The 21,991-nt window shown below is 47.3% G+C and overlaps 1 protein-coding gene across 1 annotated transcript in view; it reads right to left on the bottom strand.

The window, feature by feature from the left end:
- The window catches only part of GALNT17 (polypeptide N-acetylgalactosaminyltransferase 17), a 188,897-nt gene extending 174,167 nt beyond the window's left edge, over window positions 1-14,730 (bottom strand). Inside the window, exon 1 of the mRNA XM_048967090.1 lies at window positions 14,288-14,730. Within this exon, the coding sequence (XP_048823047.1) occupies window positions 14,288-14,525 (238 nt within the window). The 5' untranslated portion in view covers window positions 14,526-14,730. The remainder of the gene's footprint in view (window positions 1-14,287) is intronic.
- Between the last annotated feature and the right edge of the window lie 7,261 nt (window positions 14,731-21,991).

Genomic DNA, 21,991 nt, shown 5'->3' with positions numbered 1-21,991 from the left:
TTAGCAAAGAAAAACATCACACTGTAGTCTCTGAATAAAGGAGTGAATCTCCATCGCTACCTGAACTTGTTAAGATCAGCTCAGTCAAGATGTTCCCCATCAGAAGCTCAGACCAACAGCATGTTCTCCCAGAACTACATGCCTACCAGAACTCCTTGATCCTTTAAATGCAGGAGCAGAGTATCAGCTTAGCAGCATTCAAGAGCTCAGTTTCTCACTGTTTCTTGCAATGCATGTCCTGTACCCAAGTCAGGTCCTAGTTACATGAACGATTCTGCAGGTGATGCAAATCAAGTTATGATTATAACTGGAAGAGCATAGATGTAGACTGGATATAAGTAAGAAATTCTTCTGTATGATGGTGGAGCTGGAACAGGCTGCCCAGAGAAGCTAAGGACACCCCACATTTCTGAAGTGGTCAAGGCCAGGTTGGATGAGGGACTGGAACCAGGTGGTGTCTAAGGTCCATTCCAACCCAAGCCATTCCATTGTTGTACGATTTTCATACAGAACCAGCAAGAGCCAAATAAGCCCTCTCTCATCAAACCTAACAGTGTAAAACCCAGTTTGTATGACAGCCTGTAGGACCTGCAGGTGTCAGTACAGCCATAAAGGCTTTAATGGGGTAAATACTGAGAGCAGTGCATGCAGCTCCCTGCAGCCAAATGAGTATTGGCTCTCTAACATGTTATACAATCCCTGGTACTGACTCATCACCCTTTTCTGCAGAAATCCATGCATTTCAATGTCTGGCATGAGTGACAGTCGTTCTGATCTGGGCACACATCACACTGACTTTACACCAAGGCAAATGATCACCCTAGAGACAGGGCAATGAGCTACAGCTGTGCACACTCACGTTGCAGCCCTGGGAACAGCACCAGCCTTGCAGTGTTGTTCTGCAGCTCCTGCTACAATGAGACCAACTCCTCATCACACAGAAAAGCAGGAGCCCTCTTTTAAGGAGAAAGGCCACAAGCTGCATATGCACAGCTGATGTGACAGTATATTTATATGTATGTACGTACAACTCTGTACCTCTCCTGGCTGCCCAACAAGGAGTGTGTGAAAACAGAAACTAACGCACGTCCCAACCCATCTGCTGCTACAGCCCAGCTCGGGGGGATCTCCAGATCAGCCACCACTTGGCAGCTCTCCACAAGGATGTTCCCAAATCTCCTGCACTTAAATGCCCCAATGCAAGGCACGCTGCTCCTTCCCGTTTAAGTGAAGCAATGGAATGGGTTTCCTAAAAACACTGAGCTGTGGCTAACATTCCCCTGAAGCCACACCTGAACCTTGCCATCTACCAAATGCCTCTGCACGAAGCTTTTAATCCACAGGAAACTCCTGAAGGACAAGGAGGTTTTGTTGGCTCTGAGCTCCCAGGTGAGTGGCAGAAGAGGACTCGGTCCAGGAGCACTGACGCAGATCCCTTAGAATTATATAAATAAAGAACAGCCCACATTTGAGTCAGCTCGCTCTCTCCCACCCCCTGCTATGTAGGTCACTGCCTGCTATGGAAATCAGCTCGCCTTCAAAGCAGGTTTGCTCCTCTCTTCCCTTATCTCCTTAATATTAGAAATGTGCAAACCATTGTAAGAGCAAAAGTTAATTTCAGACTAATTCGATTTATCCCTGGCATGGGTATAAATATGAAGCTGTATTTACTTGTCAAAAAAACCCTGAGACATTAAAAATGAATGAAAGCTTGCAAGGTATCTCCAACACCGCTCTGAATTCAGTACACAGCTGAAGTCCAAGTCTCTGACACAACACAATGCAAATGAAATACAAAGGGTCCTACTGACCTGGCAAGGGGAAAAAAGCTTAAGGGACTGATGGCAGAGAAGCCCAGCTCACACCAATCTGAGGCTGAAAACAGGACACTGCTGCTATATTTCTTTAAGCTCAGCATGCAGCTTTCTAACTCTTACTGCCAGTTAATAAAGCACCCAACATGAACCCGATCTTCACGCTGCTGAAGGCACTGAACACAACCCGCTTGCAAGGACCAGAGTGGGTTCCCTGGGGCTTTTCCAGCTCACCCATCTGGAAGCACCTGGGCAGGATCCACCACCATTCGCTGGACAAATTCACAGCACAGAGCCATCCCCACACAGACACACCAAACATTGGTCTGACCCAAGCAGCATCCTCCAGGTTTGGCTCCAGCCATTACACATCCGAGCAACCACTGCAAGGAGCTGAGCTGAGCTGGACCTCCAAACCTTGGGGGCCACCTCTCAGCTCCTTTCTGCAAGCTCTGAGCACACAAATGGCAGAAAACGCAACTCAAAGGTGTGAAAAGAAATTCCAGAGCCCACAGAAGGCAAATATTCAAAGGATTTATTTAATAACACCCAAAAAAAAAAAAAGTTTAAGTGAACCATGAGAATTTCATTATCTCTTCAATGCCCATATCAGCATTTCTTTTATTATTTTTTTAAGTATTTTAAAAGTCAAGAATAAAGGAATTTCCTAAGAGTGGGAAAGCATTTGCCTTTGTGCACCTCTGAACACAGTCGCATCGTACAAGATCCTGACGCAGCACGTTCAGCAAAGTTCTGACTCACAATTGTGCAACTTCAGCCTCTTCCTCTGCTCCATTGATCCAGGCAGAAGACTCCTAGATCAGCTTTTTTTTTTTTTTCCTTTGCAACTTCTTGAGTTTCAGCTCTTAAGGTTTTAAGCCAAGGCTCAGCACGGAGGCTTGAGGAAGGGAAATGAAGGAGCAAGCAAAAAAAAGGAAAAATATCTCCATCTATTTTTTAAAACTTTTGGAGGAAAGGGAGGGAAACGAGGCTGTAGGTCAGATGGAATCTCCAACAGAAAGCAGCGTTTTGCTTTCACACAGCAAACAGGGAGCCCACGGCTTGGAAACAAGGAGTAAGCTGGGAAATACACAGCTGCACTGGGGCTGCCAGTGTGTGCAGAAGGACCATGGCAGCTCATCGTACAGCTGGCATCAGTCTACACACTTAACTCACAGGGAATTATTTCACTGGATGCAAGGGGAAAAAGCAGGAGAGCTGACAGATGTGTGTCTAGGTAGAAATATATATTCATACTTATTTTCCAGCTTGATAATAAGGAAAAGGATGACTCCCACCAGGGAAATACAGCAAGTCCATGTATAAGCCCAAAGTATGCACACAGGTCATCCATCTCCCTGTCAAACTCCCACCAAGAGCTTCCTGCATCCTGGAAGACCGTGACAGGGCAGCACCAGCCTGGGCTCAGCAACTCACTGAACTTCAACCCCATGAGATGAGCATGCAGGAGCCCAAGGTATTCTTGTGAGAACAGTGCCCGGATGACTGAGAGAAGGAAACCAGCTAGACTCAGAGACGCATCACAGCATGCAATGACACCAGAGTGCTTGCAGCACCTACCCTTGCATCACCCATACTCCAGGCCCTGCTTTTGGAGCAGCGTTTGCTTCCAGGATGCATCTTCCAAAAACTGACATTCACAAAAAAAAAAACCATAATTGCAACGCGCCTGGAGGCTTTTAAATTTAGAAAGGGCATTATTAATATTCATATATACCATTTCATAGTAGGAAGAAATAGAGAAAATAGACAGCATTGTGCCTTAAGGCCTAGAATCAGCCGGGATTTTTGGCAGCACATGCTGCAGAAGACAGTAGCAGCTGTCACATCACAGCTGGAGCTGCTTCTGGTGGAGGTGATTGAGAAATGGGATGAAGGAAAAATACAGGTAAAATTCAGGTAAAATGAAACACAGGGAGGACAGACATCTGAGCTAATGGGCTTCCCATGCCTGCAGAACATCTAAATCGGTATGAACTGCCTATTTCCTCCCTTTTCCTTCCAGTATTTCTAACCTGTGTTTTACACTTTCTTTTTCACTCCCACTTTTCTCCATTTTCTTTGCACCCTCTGCTCCTTGTTTTGCAGGGAGGTCCACCAGGGCTCAAGGCCAATGGCCTCAGGAACATTGGCAGCATCCTACCTAGTTGGTCTCCTCCCTTCAGCCCCATCACAAAACAAAGCACAAAGAAAACCTTATTTCTTCCCCAGGGGCGGCCTGGGGAGCTCGCAAAGCTGCTGCTTGGGTTGCAGCCTCCCACATTACCAACTCTCCCCTGTTACAAATTTGTCACAAAAGCCTAAGAACTGTTTAAAAAAAAAAGAAAAAAAAAGAAAAAAAGAAAAGGAATATATATATATTATATTATATATACTTATATATATAACTAGAGCAGGAAATCCCAAATAAAAAACTGCTTCACAACAACCACCCCTGGGTTTGCCCCCTCTGACTCAGCACCAGTGTAAGACAAAGCAATGCTCACTGAGGACGTATGCACTCCTCAGCACTGCTGTTGCTCTGCCAAACCCAACCGTGGCTGCTTCCACCAGGGACCTTTACATCAAAAACTTTCTAATGAAGAACAGCGTGAGGTGAACGCTTAATGCCAACCTGCAAAAAAAAAAATCAATGGTGCTACTCGCTGTTCTGAGGCATTAAGGAAAAAAATCACCAGCAGTTAGCTGGGAACTAGGACAGCTGCAGTATTTAAAATACGTACTACAAATGAGAAACACTTAGGCACATCATAATTAGTAAATGGCAAATATTAGGAGTTATGGGAAAAGAGATCATTAAAGCAGATTTTAATAGGCCAGCATTTCATACATTTGGATGTGAAAACCCAGCCTGCACACACTCTGAGCGTTCAGCCAACATTAAGAAACAAACTGCTTCATTTCTGGAGTTGTAAAAACAAAGGTTACAAACAAACCCTGTAATTTTGCCACGGTGAGGGTATGGTCACGCTTCACACATCTGTGATACCTGCTCAGCCCTGTACCCACACCTTCTGAACGCCCTGCCATGCTAATGCTAACCATGAAACCAGCAGAAATACACCTGGCAGTAAGGCCTCTGGAAGTTCCCTATCAAAGGATAGTTACACTTCATTTATAGAAAATATCTAATTGCAAATAACACATTTTTTCTGCAGATGGCCACTTTTTCACAGCTTACAGCAAAACCTCAAGCAAGGGCTGTGTATCCAAACAGTAGTACAAATATTGGCAAAACAGAGGGGCACCACATAGGCAGGCACCATTCCCTGCCCCAGCGCCTTGCCCCATGCCCAATTCCCATGCCAGCCTCTTTATCTCCCTCTTTCTGTGCTCTCCTGGTTTTTCAGCCCTTCTGCTCCTCTTCTGCCCCTCCACGGGCACAACAACACTTGCTTTCTTCATGCATCATTTCCAGAAACACCTGGAATCATTTGCTGGGATGAAAGATAAAGAGGATGCACACAGTACCTGACCACTTCAGCCTAACTGGGAAAATGAGAAATAAATGAAAGCAGTTTCTCATGATGGGAAGATCTGGGCAGCCTCATAAGAAGATGCTAACAGAGATGTCTACGCTTGGGCCTGCACCTTTGGATGAAATTCTTCCTTTAGACATTCAGTTGCAGTAATTATAATCAGAGCCGGGTATTTCAGTTGCACTAATCATCACTGGAGATGGACATTCAGGGGAACGTCACAGTTTTCCATACAGCTGCACAAAGGACATAAATCACGCCGGGTGCCTCAGACTGGGATGAGATGTGGCAGTTTCACTCCTTGCCACGCATTGCCTCTTTCTCTCGTAGCAGCCTGGCAGCCAGTTCTAATTTGCAAGGGCTGATGTTGTTGTACAGGATCAAAGAGGCAGCATCGGGAGGGAGGAAATGCGTGCAGGGAACACAGCATTAATTAGGATTGGAAAGTTGTGCAACATCCTGAGGAAAGACTGATGAAAGCGTAAAACCCCACACTGCTGTCTGTCCTCCTTCAATGGCCGTGCAGAGCTGCTATGAAGCTCCCCCAGAACGTCACTTATCGATTCAGTGCTTGATCCAAAGACAACCAGAAGTCGGTGTGAGCTGACCCTGGGAGCACCTTTCACCCAAGGCATCGTGAGAGGCCGACAGCTGCCTGCCAGACTCTCCTGGAGGGGCAGATTTCTAAATGAAAGCGTCTGCTTGCCCACAGATCCCCTGAACGATGCTGCTGGCTTCGTCCTGCTGAGCCCACCTGTCCCCAGCAGCCTCATGGGGACGTGGAAAGCATTTGGAGGCTGAACTTCATGGAAACAGGCGGGTGGATCCCAACACACGGGGGGACTACAGGTTCAGAAACGCGTATGGGTTGTTACTATTACTGTCTTGCCAGCACAAATAGGAAAAGCTCCAATAAAATCAGGCAGAATACGGCTTTTATGCTCCAACCTTTAAAGCAGTCAGTGCTCCAACACCCTTCACTGAAGAGGGTGCAGTGTAAAAAACGCATAAAGGTCAACCAAAGTTATTTTAAACCCAGTAAGAGAATAAAAGCAAGCATTAAAATAACATTAAATGGATTCTCCCTTTTTTTTCTCCTTTATTTTGTGTTAGAGTGTGATCAAATTGTTGTTTCACCAAAAAAAATTGTAGTAATTTGGCATAAATATGAGCGCTTTCATGATTTACTTTAAAGTGTAATGTGGGCAAAGACCCAGAAAGAAATTCATTGTTTCACTCCTTTGTATTAACCTTCTCCCTTTGTTTTTATGCTCTGGGAACACAACCATGGGAAGCTGCTATGCTTTCTGAAATACTGCCTGACAAATACAAAATACAACAGAAGTTAGAAGACTTCACCCAGAGTCAGGTCACTTGCTCAGCCCTCATGGCTGCTCACGCTCCCTGCAGTTGAGGAAGCACCCAAAACAGCAGTTGGGGCATTGCTGCTATCTTAACCCATTGTGGACTGTTCTGATGGTTTTCTGCTTTCTGTATACCAGCAGCACTTGGACACATCAAGGAAAAGCAAGTGGGAATCCCTCTGCCTGCAAACACAGCAAGATCTGACTGCTGCCATGTAGAGAAGATGGGAGAAGAGACTGCAACTTGCACGTTAGCTGAGGGTAGCGATGGGAGGAAGGACCAAGGATCCATTTCCATCTCCAGTGCCAAATGCTGGCACATCACAGCTGGTTTTACTGCTCTGAAACCAATCAGGCAGGACAAGGCACACCAAATTCATACTGAGCGCTGATTTACCACGTAGGGAAGCCCCAGCTTTCAAGAATCACTCATTTTCACTATCAGCAGGGAGAGGTGCTCTCACAGCACAGCTTGGGCCACGTAACCTAGCGAGATCCCTACTCTAAAACATCCACTTATGAAGAGTTACCGCATTATTTCTGTATTACAGACACTGGGAAGAGGCAAGTATTTCCTGCGCTGCAATACAGCAGATACCCTTTAGCATCACTGTCTGTGAATACTGAGCAACAGAGGGATCCCAGGGAGGGCCCTATTGCACAGCACATAGTGCCCATCACACAGCAACCAGGAGGCAAGCTCTGATTAAAGAAAAGATGAAAGCAAGTAACAACCTTATCGGACTCACTCCTGATTTTAGGGAATTGTCGCTCTTATTTGTTAACTTTGTATCCCTGCACCAATGCAGGCAGCAGAGACAGCACGGAATGGCTCAGTGTCAGCTCCACGTTGTGCTCTCCTTGAACGTAACGCGTGACGTAGGGCCCCCATTGCATCATGACTGCATTATTTTTAGATAACTGTCAGCCAGTGTCAGAATGCGGGTCGATAAGCTATTAGATTTATAGGCAGAACTAGCCATGCTTGCAGCAATAAAATGTAAAAGCATTCAAAAATTTCAGAAAGAAATTTGACCACGGGGACAGGGGGCCAGAAAATACGGTTGCCAGTATTCCCAAAACTGCTTAGGGAAAATAATATTGTACCACTAGGATATGTTAGTGGAGCTGAATCACTGCTGTTGACTCACAGTAGGGTCAATACTGCACGCATTGGGTCTGAATGGCCGTTTGCAGACGTCAATGAGGACATCTTGCTGAAAACATCTCCTGTTTAAAACATTTCAGCAGAATGGCCTCACCTTGCCTGGGAGGGGGCAGCCTGCCAGCCTGCTGTGACATCTGGACCAGATTGTTGAGTTTTTACGTATAGATCAAAGGTGTAGAGCACAAAACAAGAAAAACCTTTTTAACTACCTGAGCACGCTCCTCTCTGTTTTCTTTTGCACTAAACCGGAGGTGCTCACATGCTACACAAAGCATCTCCTTGTGGGAAACACATGCAGCCTTTGCCAGGACAGAAGCAACGAGGGAAAGTGATGGCCAACAGCAGGGTTGACCTCCCCACAGCCAAGCACACTGTCAGCATACGCCCAAAGCCGGCTTCGTCTGCCTGTCCCCTCTGATCAAAGAAGATCTCCAGCAAGCAGGGCACTCTGTTGTCCAAGCAATGCCTGCTGCCACTCCAACAGCCCTGGGGCATCCGAGATGCGACGCGAGCCCAGCAGATGTGACACTGCTCCGACAGCAGAGTCGTGTCCTTCTGGAGTGGCAGCTGGGAGCCAGGCAGGATGCCCGCGGGCTCTGCAATGTCACTTAGATGCCCATGTTTTGCCAAATGCATCCACTTCCAAACGTCTCTTACTGGAGTCGCTGACATTGGGAAATAATATTGTAATTACAACAATTTTAACGGCTTAAGTTATATCCCTGAAAGCTCACACAACGAATTTGGTCGCCTAAATCTGACGTAGCTTTGGAAAATTCACCATCGACCCAAGGTTCTGTTCCTCCAGTCAGTCAGATGTGATTGATATGCAAGAATAAAATGCCAAGTTGTCACTATTTGCTAGTACTGCTGCTGCATCTCATGACTCCGTGTTGTCTCTGCATGACAAACGTGTTAGTGGCTCATTACTCATTCACTGCCAATGACTGTGAATATTCAGATGATGATGCCAAACAACGATCGAAAACAAAAATTATCTATCAGTCCCCAGCCAGCCGGGTTGTAAACTAAATGTCACATCACCGTCTGAGCTTCCAGACAATTCCTAATTGACTGTGTGAAGCCTCACCTTGCAACTCTACTGTTTCTTCTACTTATCCTGTTCATTCTTTGACCAGTATCAGACTTAATTTCCACGTGTAACTTACAGGTAGCAGCTCTCAGGTGCCCACAGACTGTGCAGACCGCTCACCTCGCAGCTACTGAGTTTAGGTTGAGAACTTTTAAAAGCATGAATCTGAATCTGGACAGCTTGCATTGTTCGCAGTAGGGACCACAGCAGCCCGGTCTGTTAGGTACACAACAAACATGAAAGCTGCGGCTTTTATCAGGTTGCTACATAAGGCCACGTAAAGTAATATGGTTTGTTTCTACTTCAGAAACATCATGGTATCAGAACAGAGAGGGAAGAAAGTTGCTGTGTGATAACCATCAGTTAACACAGCACTCACATCCATCGCAGTGTGCCACTGTTCTGTTTTATCTGCACGTCACCATCTCTGATATCAAAGGGTTTCACGCAGCAAGGCTATGCTCCTATGAAGATCTATTTTGATTTGATTTCATTAATGTGATTAAAGTTTGGCCCGCTCTGCCTATAAGCAGCGCTATTCTACTCTCAGCTCTGTATGTTTAGCTGTTTATCTTAATCAGAGAACGTCTTTGTGCTTCAGTTATATATTACCTACCTGTTGGGAAATCCTCATATTGCTAATCTGTGGGTGTAGCACTGCTACATGCCACTAAACGGCTGACGGAACGGCTTCTAATCTGCCTTATTTACATATATAATTTTATACTCGCTAGTTAGCTAAGTTTGTAATGTACTTTGAGGATGATAAGTGTTATAGAAGATAAGCATTATCTTATTCTTATGGGAAGTAAATCCACATATCTCTAAAGTGTTTTAAGTTAATTAAGTGCCACTTTACAAGGGGGATAGGAAGACCACGCAAAAGGCTGCGTTACCGAATCTGCCTCCATGTCCACACAAAGTTAATTTAATTGGATAAGCAGACGAGAGCAAAATCTGTATGCATGGAGGCTGCTGCCACACACTTGTTCATAACTCAGTGTGTGCAAATCACTGCATGTGCAAAAGCACAGACGCAAGCTTGTTTAAAAAAAAGAAAAAAGAAAAAAAGAGCACAGCTTATCTAACTGCCAAGGAATTTAAAGCTCCTCTTCAACGTAGCCACAAGAGCAGTTTGTTCTGTGCACTTCAGCAATAGGGAAAACCTGCCTCTGCTCACCCACTTTCTGGCCTGCTTACTCCTCCTTCATTGCTCACAGGTTTTAACCCAGCACCCAGAGCTCTGCTGAACATGCATAGGTAGCACGGCCCGGAGCTCTGCTAGCAAGCAGCCATGCAGATGTTTACCCCAGCACAACTGGGAGGTGGTTAAATACCTGCCTCAGATAACCAGTGGGCAGCTGAACCGATTCCCTTCTGTTTGCTCAAGGTACTCAGTGGGAGCTGATAGGGGTGCTGGCTTTCCCCATGTGCAAACCTGGGGTCTACTCAGACATCTCCTCCCTGCACTTCTTATTCTCAAAGTGGTAGTGCTACTTCAGGAGCACGCTGTTCATATACTGACCTCAAGAGCATCTGGCAAGCAGGGCTCAGAACACTCATCACCAATGATGCTGGACTTAGGAGCCTAGGAGCAGCTGACAGGCCCCACGCATCCCACCTGCATCCTGGCAGCTCGATGCACCCTGGGCTACCCTTCTCCTCTCTGCCTTTGGGGAGAGGAGTGAATGCGTGCTGCATCGCTGTGAACGTTTCCCTTTTGCACACCCAGGCTGGGATCAGCCTCCAGAGAATGAAGGGAGATGGAGCAGAGAAACACAAAAGCGCAAGGAAGAAGAATACAGCTTTCCTCAAATCACACTGCTTGTCACACACACCACTAATCTCGGCACACGGCAGTTCGGTGCTAAAAACTTTGGGCCAGCCTTGTGGTTCCCCTGCCCTACAAACACACACAAGGCTGATATTCCCTGTGCTCATCGGTGAGCTTTCAACAGTGGCCCCAAAGGCAGCACAGGGCTGCAGCAGAGGCAGACTGTGCTCCTTGAGTGCTCACACACTGCAGATCCTCCCCAGCTACCTCGGCTTTGCCTTTACATAAGCACGCAGATCCTCTCTTTGTAAACACAAGCCCAAACCGAAAGTTCATTTGTGTGAATCTTCATATAATTGGAGGTAATCTGGACTGCTTATGTAAATGTCAGCGTTAAAAAAAAACAAAACAAAACAAAACACCTTGGATCACAAAGACAAGTAGTGGTTAACATCCCAAACAAAACAGTGTGCTCCTTTCAGACTCCCATTAGCTTTCTCCTAACATCTGCTCAACAAGAGAATTCCATCCGTAAAAACGACAGCAGGAATTAGAAATTCCCTGAATTCTCAGATAAGCACAAGCCTACAGAACAGCCTCCGACAGATCGCTCCAAGGTCACCTGCAGCACACACTGTGCACCAGGGCAGCACCTGGGTAGGGACCTGTAGGGAATGGCACAGAGGGAAAGGGAGAACCATGGGACTGCTGCAACGAGCTGAGGGGCAAGAATAACATGTGAGAAGGAGCAAGGCGTGTGTATAGTTCTCCAGGAGTTTTAGGCCTCCCCCAATAAAAGACTGGATAGACAAATTTGGACAGGGCTGAGTCTTCTCACGGATTCTTCATGAGCGACTAAAAGGAGAAAACCAAGCACAGGCAAGGCTTCATGTGATTAATGCCCAGCCCCCAGCTCGAGCCTCATGTTCCACGTGAGGGGCAGTGCAGGCAGCAGGTCAGGATGTGTTTGGGACAGCTGTCTGTGCACAGAGCATCACGCTGCAGAGCAGGGCCTGGCACTGCTTGCAGAACAACATAAAAATACGTAGCTCAGAGGGAGCGATGGTGTAAAACCATTCCTTTACCAGACCTGAGGCACACAGCATTGCTTAGCTTGTTTTTATGACCGACCTTTAAGGAAATAAACAGGCGTAGATATAACATGAGGGCTGCCACGCCACAGATTGCTGTTCTTTCTGTTCTTCTGCTCCAAGGAACCGAAACCACAGCAGCTGTGGGATGGGATCACTCGTTTCATCTGTACGGAATCGGTGCTTTTTAAGAGATTTGCTTTTTTAAAAACAGCTCCAACTCCCACTGAAAGCCAGCCAAGTGCTGTAACGCAGACAGAATCCATAGCCACTTTCACCCAAACTGTGCTTTGCTTTCTCCCTGTGCTCAGACGCTTCCTGATGTTCCCTAAGCTGCAAGCTTACCCTGTGCTGCACCACAGGATGCTCTGATACCTCATGAATGCTGAAGCACAGGTCAGACTGAAAGCAAAATACAATTTCAAGCACCAGAACAAATTCTCTTGGTGGATGTGTTGCACCGCGTGCTGTTGCTGGGTGCTGGCCAGCAGTACGCACATTTCCTATCCTAAAACCAGCAGAAACAAAGTGAGCACGTAGCTGCACGCTTCAAGCAGGCACGAGGATTTCTGTCATAGCCACTCCGTGGGTGCCCAGGAGGAGGGATGAGCACCGGTGTGGGGAAGCTGCTCCAGTGGCTGCGCAGCCCCGGTCCCAACTGCTGGTGTCCTTTGAGAGAGATGGGTGTGGGGGGACCACTACCTTTACTGAAGCCTTGCTGAAGCACAACACAGACGCTGCCCAGCACCCAGAGCAAGCAGTACGCTTCTAAAACACACATATCAAATATACACTTGACCCAAAGTTACATAAAAATAGCTCTACACGAGAACCGCCTGCTAGCCAGACTCATCAGCCATAAAGCACCCCAGAATACAGAGGGCAGGTAAGGTATCACATAGATGGGCTCAGCTTTCTGCCTGCGCTAAGAAAACGTCTGTGATGTGGGCAGTGCGTGATACCTCTCTGCCTCCCCTGCTCCCAGGTGCACAGCTGCTGCTGAGCACACAGCAGGCTCCTGACCTCCCCCAGGGCAGCCCCCAGATGGTACAGTACAGCACTGCTCACACCTGTGGCCCCAGGACCAGCCCTGGCGCAGGGCATCCCAGGCTCCCCTCCACGAGAGTAGAGCAGTCACTTTAATTTCAGCTCTCTCTCTGTACTTATGGGATGCAGACAGCATCACGATTACGGGTCTGACACCACGGTCCTGGCATGAGGTCTCCTATCCTGAACTGCACCTGCTGTCCCTTTGTAAGCAAAGTGCCCAAACTTCTGCCCAAGCAGCACCCACCAGCAGCAAGCTTCACAGTTTCAGTCTCTGTAACAATTACAACCTACTTTTCCACCTTACTCCCTTTCCTTTTTCCATTTTGCTTGCCACCCCACACTGCTGCTTCATCTTCCGGCAGTGCAATAAACAGAACAGGTAATGCACACAAGTGTGCAAAGCAGCAGCACAAACAACACCTTCCCACTCAGCTGAGCACTTCTCACTCTGTGCAGCCCCTTCCCCAAAGCACAGCTGCTCAAACCCCCCCCTCCACCCCCCTCAGGAAGGGCACACTGCTCTCCTGCTGCACAGCACAGCGCACACCGGCTGTCAGCACAACGCAGCACAGCACCGAGCATCGCTTTTCCTCTTCAAAAGTCAGCGAGGGAATCGCACTGATGCTTCCAGGAGCACCAACTCCACTCATTCTGCAGCACTGAAGATAGGAGTCGTTAACGCTACAAAGATGGGAAGGAATAAATGGGAGCCTGGGCTGGGACCACGCTGCCACTTGGGAGTCTATGGGGAGCAATTTAAGAAAGATGAGCTTCCGCATCAGTGTTTTAATTAGATGCCTCACCTACATTTCTTATGTCCTTACAACGTTTCTCTATCCCACACGGCATCTTTAGAACTCCCTTTCTGCATCTTGGAACTACTGAACCTGGTGAGATTTTAATAGAAATCCCTTTGCTGTGCTATAAAGAGAAGCATTACTGAGGTTTCAATTAGCAGCTGTTAGGACTGAGCCGTAGGAAACACCGAATTGTTTGCTCAACTTCACAGTCACCGTGTTTTGCTTAGCGACCTTCTGCACCCAAATGACCCTACGGCCATTTAGAAACTCCTTTCCAAAAAAAGCACTTCTGTGGCAATTAAGCCATTCCCTGATCAATAATGCGCGCTGCTCTGCTCGGCCACAGAACGTCCTTCTCTCTGGATGCAGAAACCAGAATGCTGTGATCTCCCAGCCGGCACCCCAGACCCGAAGGCAGTGTTACACTGCTGTGCCTTCCTCGCACTCTGTGCCAGGTGCTCCGAGCCATCAGCACGAGCACAACTTGGAAATCAGATGCCACACCGGTGAGCTGAGAGCCCACGTATGAGATAAAGGGAGCGTGGCTCCACCACCAAAACTTCACGAAATCCCCACGCTCGCTCGGTGCCCCGTGGCCGTAGCCCAGCGTTATGCGCACAGAGCAGTTCTTACCATTGAGCTGCCTGTAGACGATGTCCTCCAGGAGGGAGAGCCTCTTTAGCACAGCGTCCTGGATGGAGCTGATGCCGCGGGCCGTCAAGTTGACCACTTCTGCCCGGGGATGGACGTCATGAAAGGAGTCGCCGCTCTTGGCCGTGATGGGTCTGCACTTGGCCAGGAAGAGGACGAAGCCGGCCACCGCGATCAAGTTTAACACCAGCAGCACTTTGACTCTCCTCAAAGAAGCCATCAAACTTCCCGAGGGACGCCTCCCGCCTCCGCGCCGCGCTAAGGGACCGGCCGGGCAGGTGCGTGCCGCTGCGCGCACATCGCACGGCTGCGCGGGAGCTGCGCCCGGCCACGGGCTGCGCGCGTCGGGGTGCGGAGCCGCTCGCTCAGCCTACGGCCCCGCAGGGGAGACGCAGCCGGGGCCGCCCGCCCCGCTCGGCCGCAACTTCATGCCCCGCGCGGCGCGTCCCGGCGGCGGGGCGCGGGGGGGGCCCTGCGGCAGCTCCGCGCGTGGCGGCGCGGCGCCGAGGGGACATGGACGCGCCCCGCCGGGCCCGGCCGCGCCGCCCCTCCCGCCCCGCGCTCCGCCGCCGCCGCCGCCTCCTCCTCCTCGCAGCAGCGGGGGCGGGGCGGGGAGCGGGGGCGGCGCGGAGCCGCGCGGTTCCCCGCCCCGCTCGGCGGCCGCAGGGAGCGCCCCCTGCCCCTCGGCAGCCGGCCCTGCGGGGCTGCGGCACCGAGCGCGCCGCCTGGAGCCCGCGCAGAGCCCGCGGGCTCCGCTCGGGGCCGCCCGGCTGTAACGCGCGGCTCCGCGTAGATGTGAGGGGCGGAAATCACGCACGTCTGCCGTTCGGTGCTGTGGTTCCACCTGCCCTCCAGCCTGCCGCGCGGTCCGTTCCTCGACTTTGCTCCTCGGCTTTCCCGGGGGAAAGCTGTATCTCTCCGCCTGGAAGTACAGCTCTCCATCCCCAGGCTTTCAGCCACAAAAGCAGGCGTCTGCTTCCCCCGAATGCGTTGCTATCACCTGTTTGGCCAGCACAGATCTACCGCGCTTCAAAAACAAAAAAAGCTCTGGTGGTAGAAATCATCGGCTCGAACTGAAACTCGAATTTTAAATGCCAGAATATGGGAAGTTGCCATCTGAGAGCATGGCTTACACAAAGCAATGCAGAGGAAACCCATGTCTGAGCAGAGGGCCACAGCGAGCCCAGCTTCTCAGGAAGAAAATAGATGAGAAATACAAACATTGACTTGTATCGTCCCAGGCACCACTCCAAGGGGTGAGAGCATCTCCTCTCATCTTCAAGCCATAACTTAGAAAACAAAATATAGATATATATATGAAGGCCATGGAAACAAACCTAAAATTGCTTTAAGGACTGGGAGTTTCAGTGTGTTACTTGTGGGCTGATCTGTGGTTTCAGATCCAAGAACCAAGCAGCTACAGACCCAGAGGAAAGGGCATCAGGCACAGTGAAATTACCTGCTCAGATGGCCCAGGTGCCTTAAGGGGGCAAAGCTGAGTGATCTGCAGGATGTGAAGCTCCACCTAGCAAAGGAATTCCCTACAACCAGGACAGCTTTTTGCTGGCATTGAGGGAAAGCGTATTATATCTGCATGGCTGGGAGTTGTTAGGGGGTGTTTTGGTGCATGTTAATCCAGGAAAAAAAAAAAAAAAAACACTTTGCAGAGTTGTTTACAACAAAGCAAGGCATGTAGCCTCGAGACTAGCAGGAGCAGGAATAGTTGTGCAAACAGAAGGGTACCTGCTGCTTGTTTTAAAGCAGTCCTGGATACAGAATCTCTTCCTGCGAGTCTTTCACTGCGCCGCGCTCCCACTGAACTAAGTGTTGTTGTATTACAAAGAAACAGCAAGATCTATTTTAATTATAAAACGCTGATTGTAAAAAGCTAGATTTAATAAATTTTGGCACGGAGCTATCACAGAATATAAGTATAAAGAAAAAAAACATTCCTACTTCAAAAAAAATTAACTACCATCTTGCTAAAATTCCTGCAGTTTGAGTGTGAGGAGCCCAGACTGCTGTTAGTAGAGGGTTTCTAAAGCTGTTTGTCTAAAGCAATAATCATAGAATGGCCTGGGTTGAAGAGGACCACAATGCTCATCCAGTTCCAACCCCCTGCTGTGTGCAGGTCACCAACCAGCAGCCCAGGCTGCCCAGAGCCACATCCAGCCTGGCCTTGAATGCCTGCAGGGATGGGGCATCCACAGCCTCCTTGGGCAGCCTGTTCCAGTGCCTCACCACCCTCTGAGTGAAAAACTTCCTCCTAATATCCAACCTAAACCTCCCGACCCAGTTTAAAACCATTTCCCCTTGTCCTATAACCTTCATATCTGTACATTTATTTTTATCTGGTTGCCTCTTTGGACAGCTGAGTCTGCCAGCAGAGGCTGAGAGCCTCAGCCAGCTCCTTGCTGAAGTACAACAAGCAGGGTTGGGAGAAGAAAGCCATGATCCACCTTACAGCGCTGCTGGGTGCAGTTCAAGGACACCTGGCTCGTGTGACAGCCACCCAAAGCCAACTCCACCATGCTCACTGTCCACATCCCTCAGTGCCACATCCCCACAGTTCTCAACACCTCCAAGGATGGTGACCCCACCACTCCTGGGCAGCTGTGCCACTGCAGCACTGCTCTTTCAGAGAAACTTTTCCTAATATCCAACCTGAACCTCCCCTGGTGCAACTTTGGGCCGTTCCCTCTCATCTCATCTGTGAAAAATCATGAGCTGTAAATAAAATCAAGGATACTCATTTTCATCAGCCCCACTCCTACCCAGGATGATTTACAAAGACTTTTCCAGGTATCCATTGTCGTCGTTGCTTTTTTCTATGCAAAATCCTCCTGCTGGCCGCAAAGGGAAAAGGTACAACTGGACAAATCCCTTCCCTCTGCAAAGACCTGCTGCACTTCTGTCCAACGATGAAGATTTTAGAAGCTTCTGGGGCTCCAAAGCTAAAGAATTAACAGCCATCATTAAGTGCCCTTCAGCTGCCCGAAGGAACAACTGTGTCACTAGGAGTTGCAGTACTGTCTGCCAACAGGTAGGTTTATGCATTCCCTATATAGGAGAAACCAGTGTGCTTTGCTGAACAAATGCAATGAAGACAAGGTCTACTGAGGATGGACCAAGAAATAGGCTTTGTGGCATCGAAATCATAGAACAGCCTCCTGCAATCACTGTTTCAGGTTGGCCTCACTGGGGTATAAATGGCAATACAAGGTGTTGGGACACAGCAAATGTGAGAGCATCTGTCAGGACTCTGCTCTCTGGAGTGGGCTTTCACAAATGACCAGCTTCCCTGGAGGCTGTTGGGTTGGTTTAAAGTTTTGGTTTTTGGTTTCTTGTTTGTTTGTTTTTTCCTCATTTTGTGCATTTTCATTACTTTCTTATCCCCCAAAAGTCATGAAGAGTTACGAAACAGAAAAGAAGAACTGACGGGTATTTGTTGGTGTTGGGAGAGAAGATCAATCGGCATGCCTAATAGAACAGTTCTATTTTTGCTTACTACGGTAGAGGTTCTATCAACAGCACACATGCTTTTCAAGTGCTAGCCAAAATAATTATTCTCTCCTTCTGTGGGGGGAAAAAAATCCACTAAATCATGAATATTCAGCAGGCTGATTAACGACATAGTAATCCTTTAGCTAAAATCTCTGCGCCTTAAAATACCATGAACGCTAGCTGCCAGTTACGTGAATTAAAAGTATAAAAATAACTTGGTTTCCAGAGGTTATCTCATCCAAATTACTTCAGAACATCCAATGGCAGCGTGGTGCCAACAAGCAGCTAGGGCAGACTCCGGACATCCTTGGTATTAGTTAGCACAGTTGGGGTTCCTTGTTTGCAGGATTCAGGTGGTGCCCAAAAGTTGTCAGCCTTTCATTTTTCTCTCAGACGCTGGAGAATACCTGATTATTTAACTTGACTTTTATTTCTGTGTTGTCTGAAACCACCAAGAGAGCCCCACTTTCCAGGTCAGCTGAATACAAGCACCTCCATTGCTGATGGGCTCTTTCTTTTTCACGCCGGTGTTTCCTCCATGCAGCAATCTGCCCCACGAGGAGCTAAAGGCTGCTGTGGGATCCACGTAGCTCACACTCAGTGCCAGCAGCACCAGCAGCACTTGGGGAATCTCAGCTGCAGTATGACCTGAAGCATAAGGTTGTTGTGCACGAGGCTGCAGTCCGGTGCTCCCCACCAGAGCCACCAACAGCATTACGTTGCACTGATCACTCAAGGCCCAATTTGTACAAATGAGTAAGCATGTGCAAAAAAGATCTTTCTTTTGAAAGTTGATGGCTCATTGTGTGCTCCTTCAGGATTCATTTCTGGCAGTAAATTAAGCATGTCTTTAACATCAGGGAGTTAAGCCTTTATCTCCAGCCTTACAATTCTCCTTTGCTACGCCACACAAAAGCAACTTTTCCCCCAGTTTTATCTTCAAAGTTTGGAAACATATTTAGTTCTACATTACAATGATTCTATTCATATTTCATGAATTTTTAAGTTCAGACTGTGAGCACGGACAGCTCATCACTGACACATCAGTGAAATGCTGTGAAAAACAAGCAACATATTGTGCTTTTAGCTTATGAGATTGCTTTATGGTTCCCTCGAGGATATTAAAAAGAGATCTTCGCAAGGATTATCAATAAGTATCTTTCAGGATCAGCACTTCTGAAGTTTCTAGAACGGCTTCAAATCTTGACTGAGTTTGGAAATGAAAGAACCCACTGAGAAACAGCAAAATCATATTTTAAAGCTCAAATATTCTTTAGTTTTGCTGCTTTGCATTTCAAATTCTGGTTATCACTGTGAATGCTAATTCCTACATCGTTTTCTTATTGAAGCTAGTTTTAAGTTTCAACTTCTTTATCAAAAACAGGGAAAAGAGCAACTTCACTGAAGTTTTGACCAAGCATTAAAAAACATTTTCAATAAGTGATTTAAATACTGTCTTTTTGGATGGTCAGAAAAGAACCCCCATTAGCTTTGCTATATTAAACAAGATACCTGCATAGCCCATATTATTACAGCACCTCATCATCTCACAGCCTTTCAGAACATTTCATTTGAGCTAGGAAATATGTTACTTCACATTACATGTACAAACAAAAAGGTACCTAAAGACCTTTGAAAAGGGGCTCTACATTCCCAAGAAAATTAGATGATAAAAGTAACTGTGCCAGGATCAAACCAATAGCCTTTAAACCGGAGCATGAAGTCGATGATCATCAACATGAAGTCGATATAAAGTCGATGTCCCCTTGATAGGACAAGGGGAAATGGAACATCAAGACTGGAAATAAGGAAGAAAAATGTTATGATAAGGGTGGTGAGGCAGTGGCACAGGTTGCCAGGGAAGCAGTGGTTCCCCATCCCTGCTGACAGCCAAGGTCAGGCTGGAAGAGCTGTGAGCACTGATGGAGCTGTGGGTGCCCCTGTGCACTGCAGGGCGTGGGACCAGATGGCCTTTAAGGGTCCCTTCCAACTCAAATCATACAATGATTGTGTGATAAGTTCATAGGTAACCTACAGCTGATAGCCCCCCCTTCACCAGTGGAGTACCTGACTGACAAGGGAAAGCAGGGAAATCCAGAAATCTCACTGAGCACAATTTGCAGTGCACCCCTGTTCCTATCAACATTGAACCATCCTCTCATTTGACTGTCAGAAGCATCTCAGAGCATGAAAATAAGAAGCTCATCTGCTTGGATACAATTGAACCTTCCAAGGTTCAGTTTTTCTCCCTGAAAGCCCAACCGTGAGTTTTACATCAGCAGAAGACTTCCTAGAAATGGAGCATCCCTGCCCAGCTGCACGATGATCCTGGATTTGCAGACTTCTCTTGATGCTGCAGCTTGTGCTTAAGGGCAACTAACCATCCTATCCCTTACATTAAGTCCTCAGCTTTGGATGAAAGGGAAGACTCAAAGATTTTTGGAAGCTACAGACCACTGGGGTGCAACTTGTGGCTCCTCAGGCACAAGCAGGGTGCAGATGCACCTGTGCTGGAGAAGCATCACTCAAAACTCAGCCGTAATGCAGATGCAGGCATCAGTGGAAAACTGACAGCTGCTTTTTCCTCCTTACCTAATAGGGCTCTCTTTGTACTGAAGAAAAAAAAAAAAAAAAAAAAGCATCTTTTAAAATAAAAAGCAATAAGAAATTAGTGTGAATTTTACAAGCTAGCACACACAAACTTATTACTTTAGGTCTTTTTCCTGTAATCCTTTTTCAGATAATTAAGATATTTCTTGCACTGATTTGTGTTCCAGCTATGTTCCAGTCATACCACGGCAGCTTTCATCCTGCTGTGACCCTGAATGGTGCTGACCATCTGGAAGTAGCACGCACACGGTGTTTTAACCTTAAGAATGCAAACCTCCCAATAAAGAGGTACCACAGATTGCAACAACTGCTTAATGAACTGTGTAGTGCATCACGCTAATTAAATCTCACTGATAAATAGGAACAAAGTGCTCGTTACAGAATTTAAAAGATACTTCTCATAAAAATTTCAAGAGGTCTTCATCCCAGCAAAGATATGCTTCAAAGCAGTTCTAATGTTCAGAAGCCTATGTAGGTCAAGAAACTGACATATATATATGCTTATACTTTGAATTAAACAACTGAATTCCCTCCCATCACATCACCCTTTGGCTTGGGGCAATCTATATATTATTTCGTTGAATGAGCAGTCATAGGCATGGGTTGATGGCTGGAGTAGATGATCTTAGTCATCTTTCCAACTTTAATGATTCTATGATTCTATAATTCTTTGATTCTGTGATCCTCAGCTCACTAATGCTTCTCAAGTACTCCTCATATCTGACTCTGGGTGAAGATTTTGGGGCTGTGAAGGGGCAAAAGAGCGAGAAGGCTCCTCAAAGCAGCTCTTTTTAGGTGGGAGTCACCTTTTTATTCCAAATATTCTCAGCTGGGAAGTCATTCAGGGCAAAACCTGCCTCCTCTTGTTTAACATCTCAGTGAAACTGCTGTAGGAGATCAGGGACAGAACAAGCCAGACTTCGGGCTGTATTGTGCTTTCTTGTCAGGCTTATCCATGCTTATCCAAAACCGATGGCTTGCTCCATGAATGCTGAAGCTCAATACTGGCTGTGATTTTCTCTGCAGTTACAAAAGCAGGATTCAGGACATCTCCTACCACCCAAGCACAGACCCCCATGCACTGGTGGAGCACCATCCCAGCCCCGCTTGGGGTTAGTTGTGAGCATCCTCACGGGCAGCTCCAGCCTGATACAACAGTTGTTAATCTTGATGCCTCAAAAATACAAACTGCCTGTTTTCGTATGGTCTAAGGAGTTATTGAGTTACCCTGAAGCAATTGTTTTTAGCTTTGAAGATTGCTGCTTTCACTGCAGAAGAATGGCTGACAATTTTCTGTTTTCTTTCCAACAATAGCATTTGTTGTGGGTGAAAGATATGACATCTTTAAGGAAGCAGAGAAGAGAATTATGTTCAAGGCTCTGCTTCTGAAATGTATCCCCTGAAGGAATGCGCACTTTCATCTGGGGCCGAAGATCTTGCAGACAAATATTTTTTAAAGGAAAAAGACTGAGAGCCTATCAGGTTTCTCTCTCAATGTTATCGCAGCACCTGGGTGCTTCCCCTTTTCCCAGGGCAAAAGGAGAACAAAGCATAAGGAGACGCAGGGTTTCA

This window comes from Lagopus muta, chromosome 20 (genome assembly GCF_023343835.1).
Source record: "Lagopus muta isolate bLagMut1 chromosome 20, bLagMut1 primary, whole genome shotgun sequence".
NCBI lineage: Eukaryota > Metazoa > Chordata > Aves > Galliformes > Phasianidae > Lagopus > Lagopus muta.
This window is presented reverse-complemented; position numbering and strand designations above follow the sequence as displayed.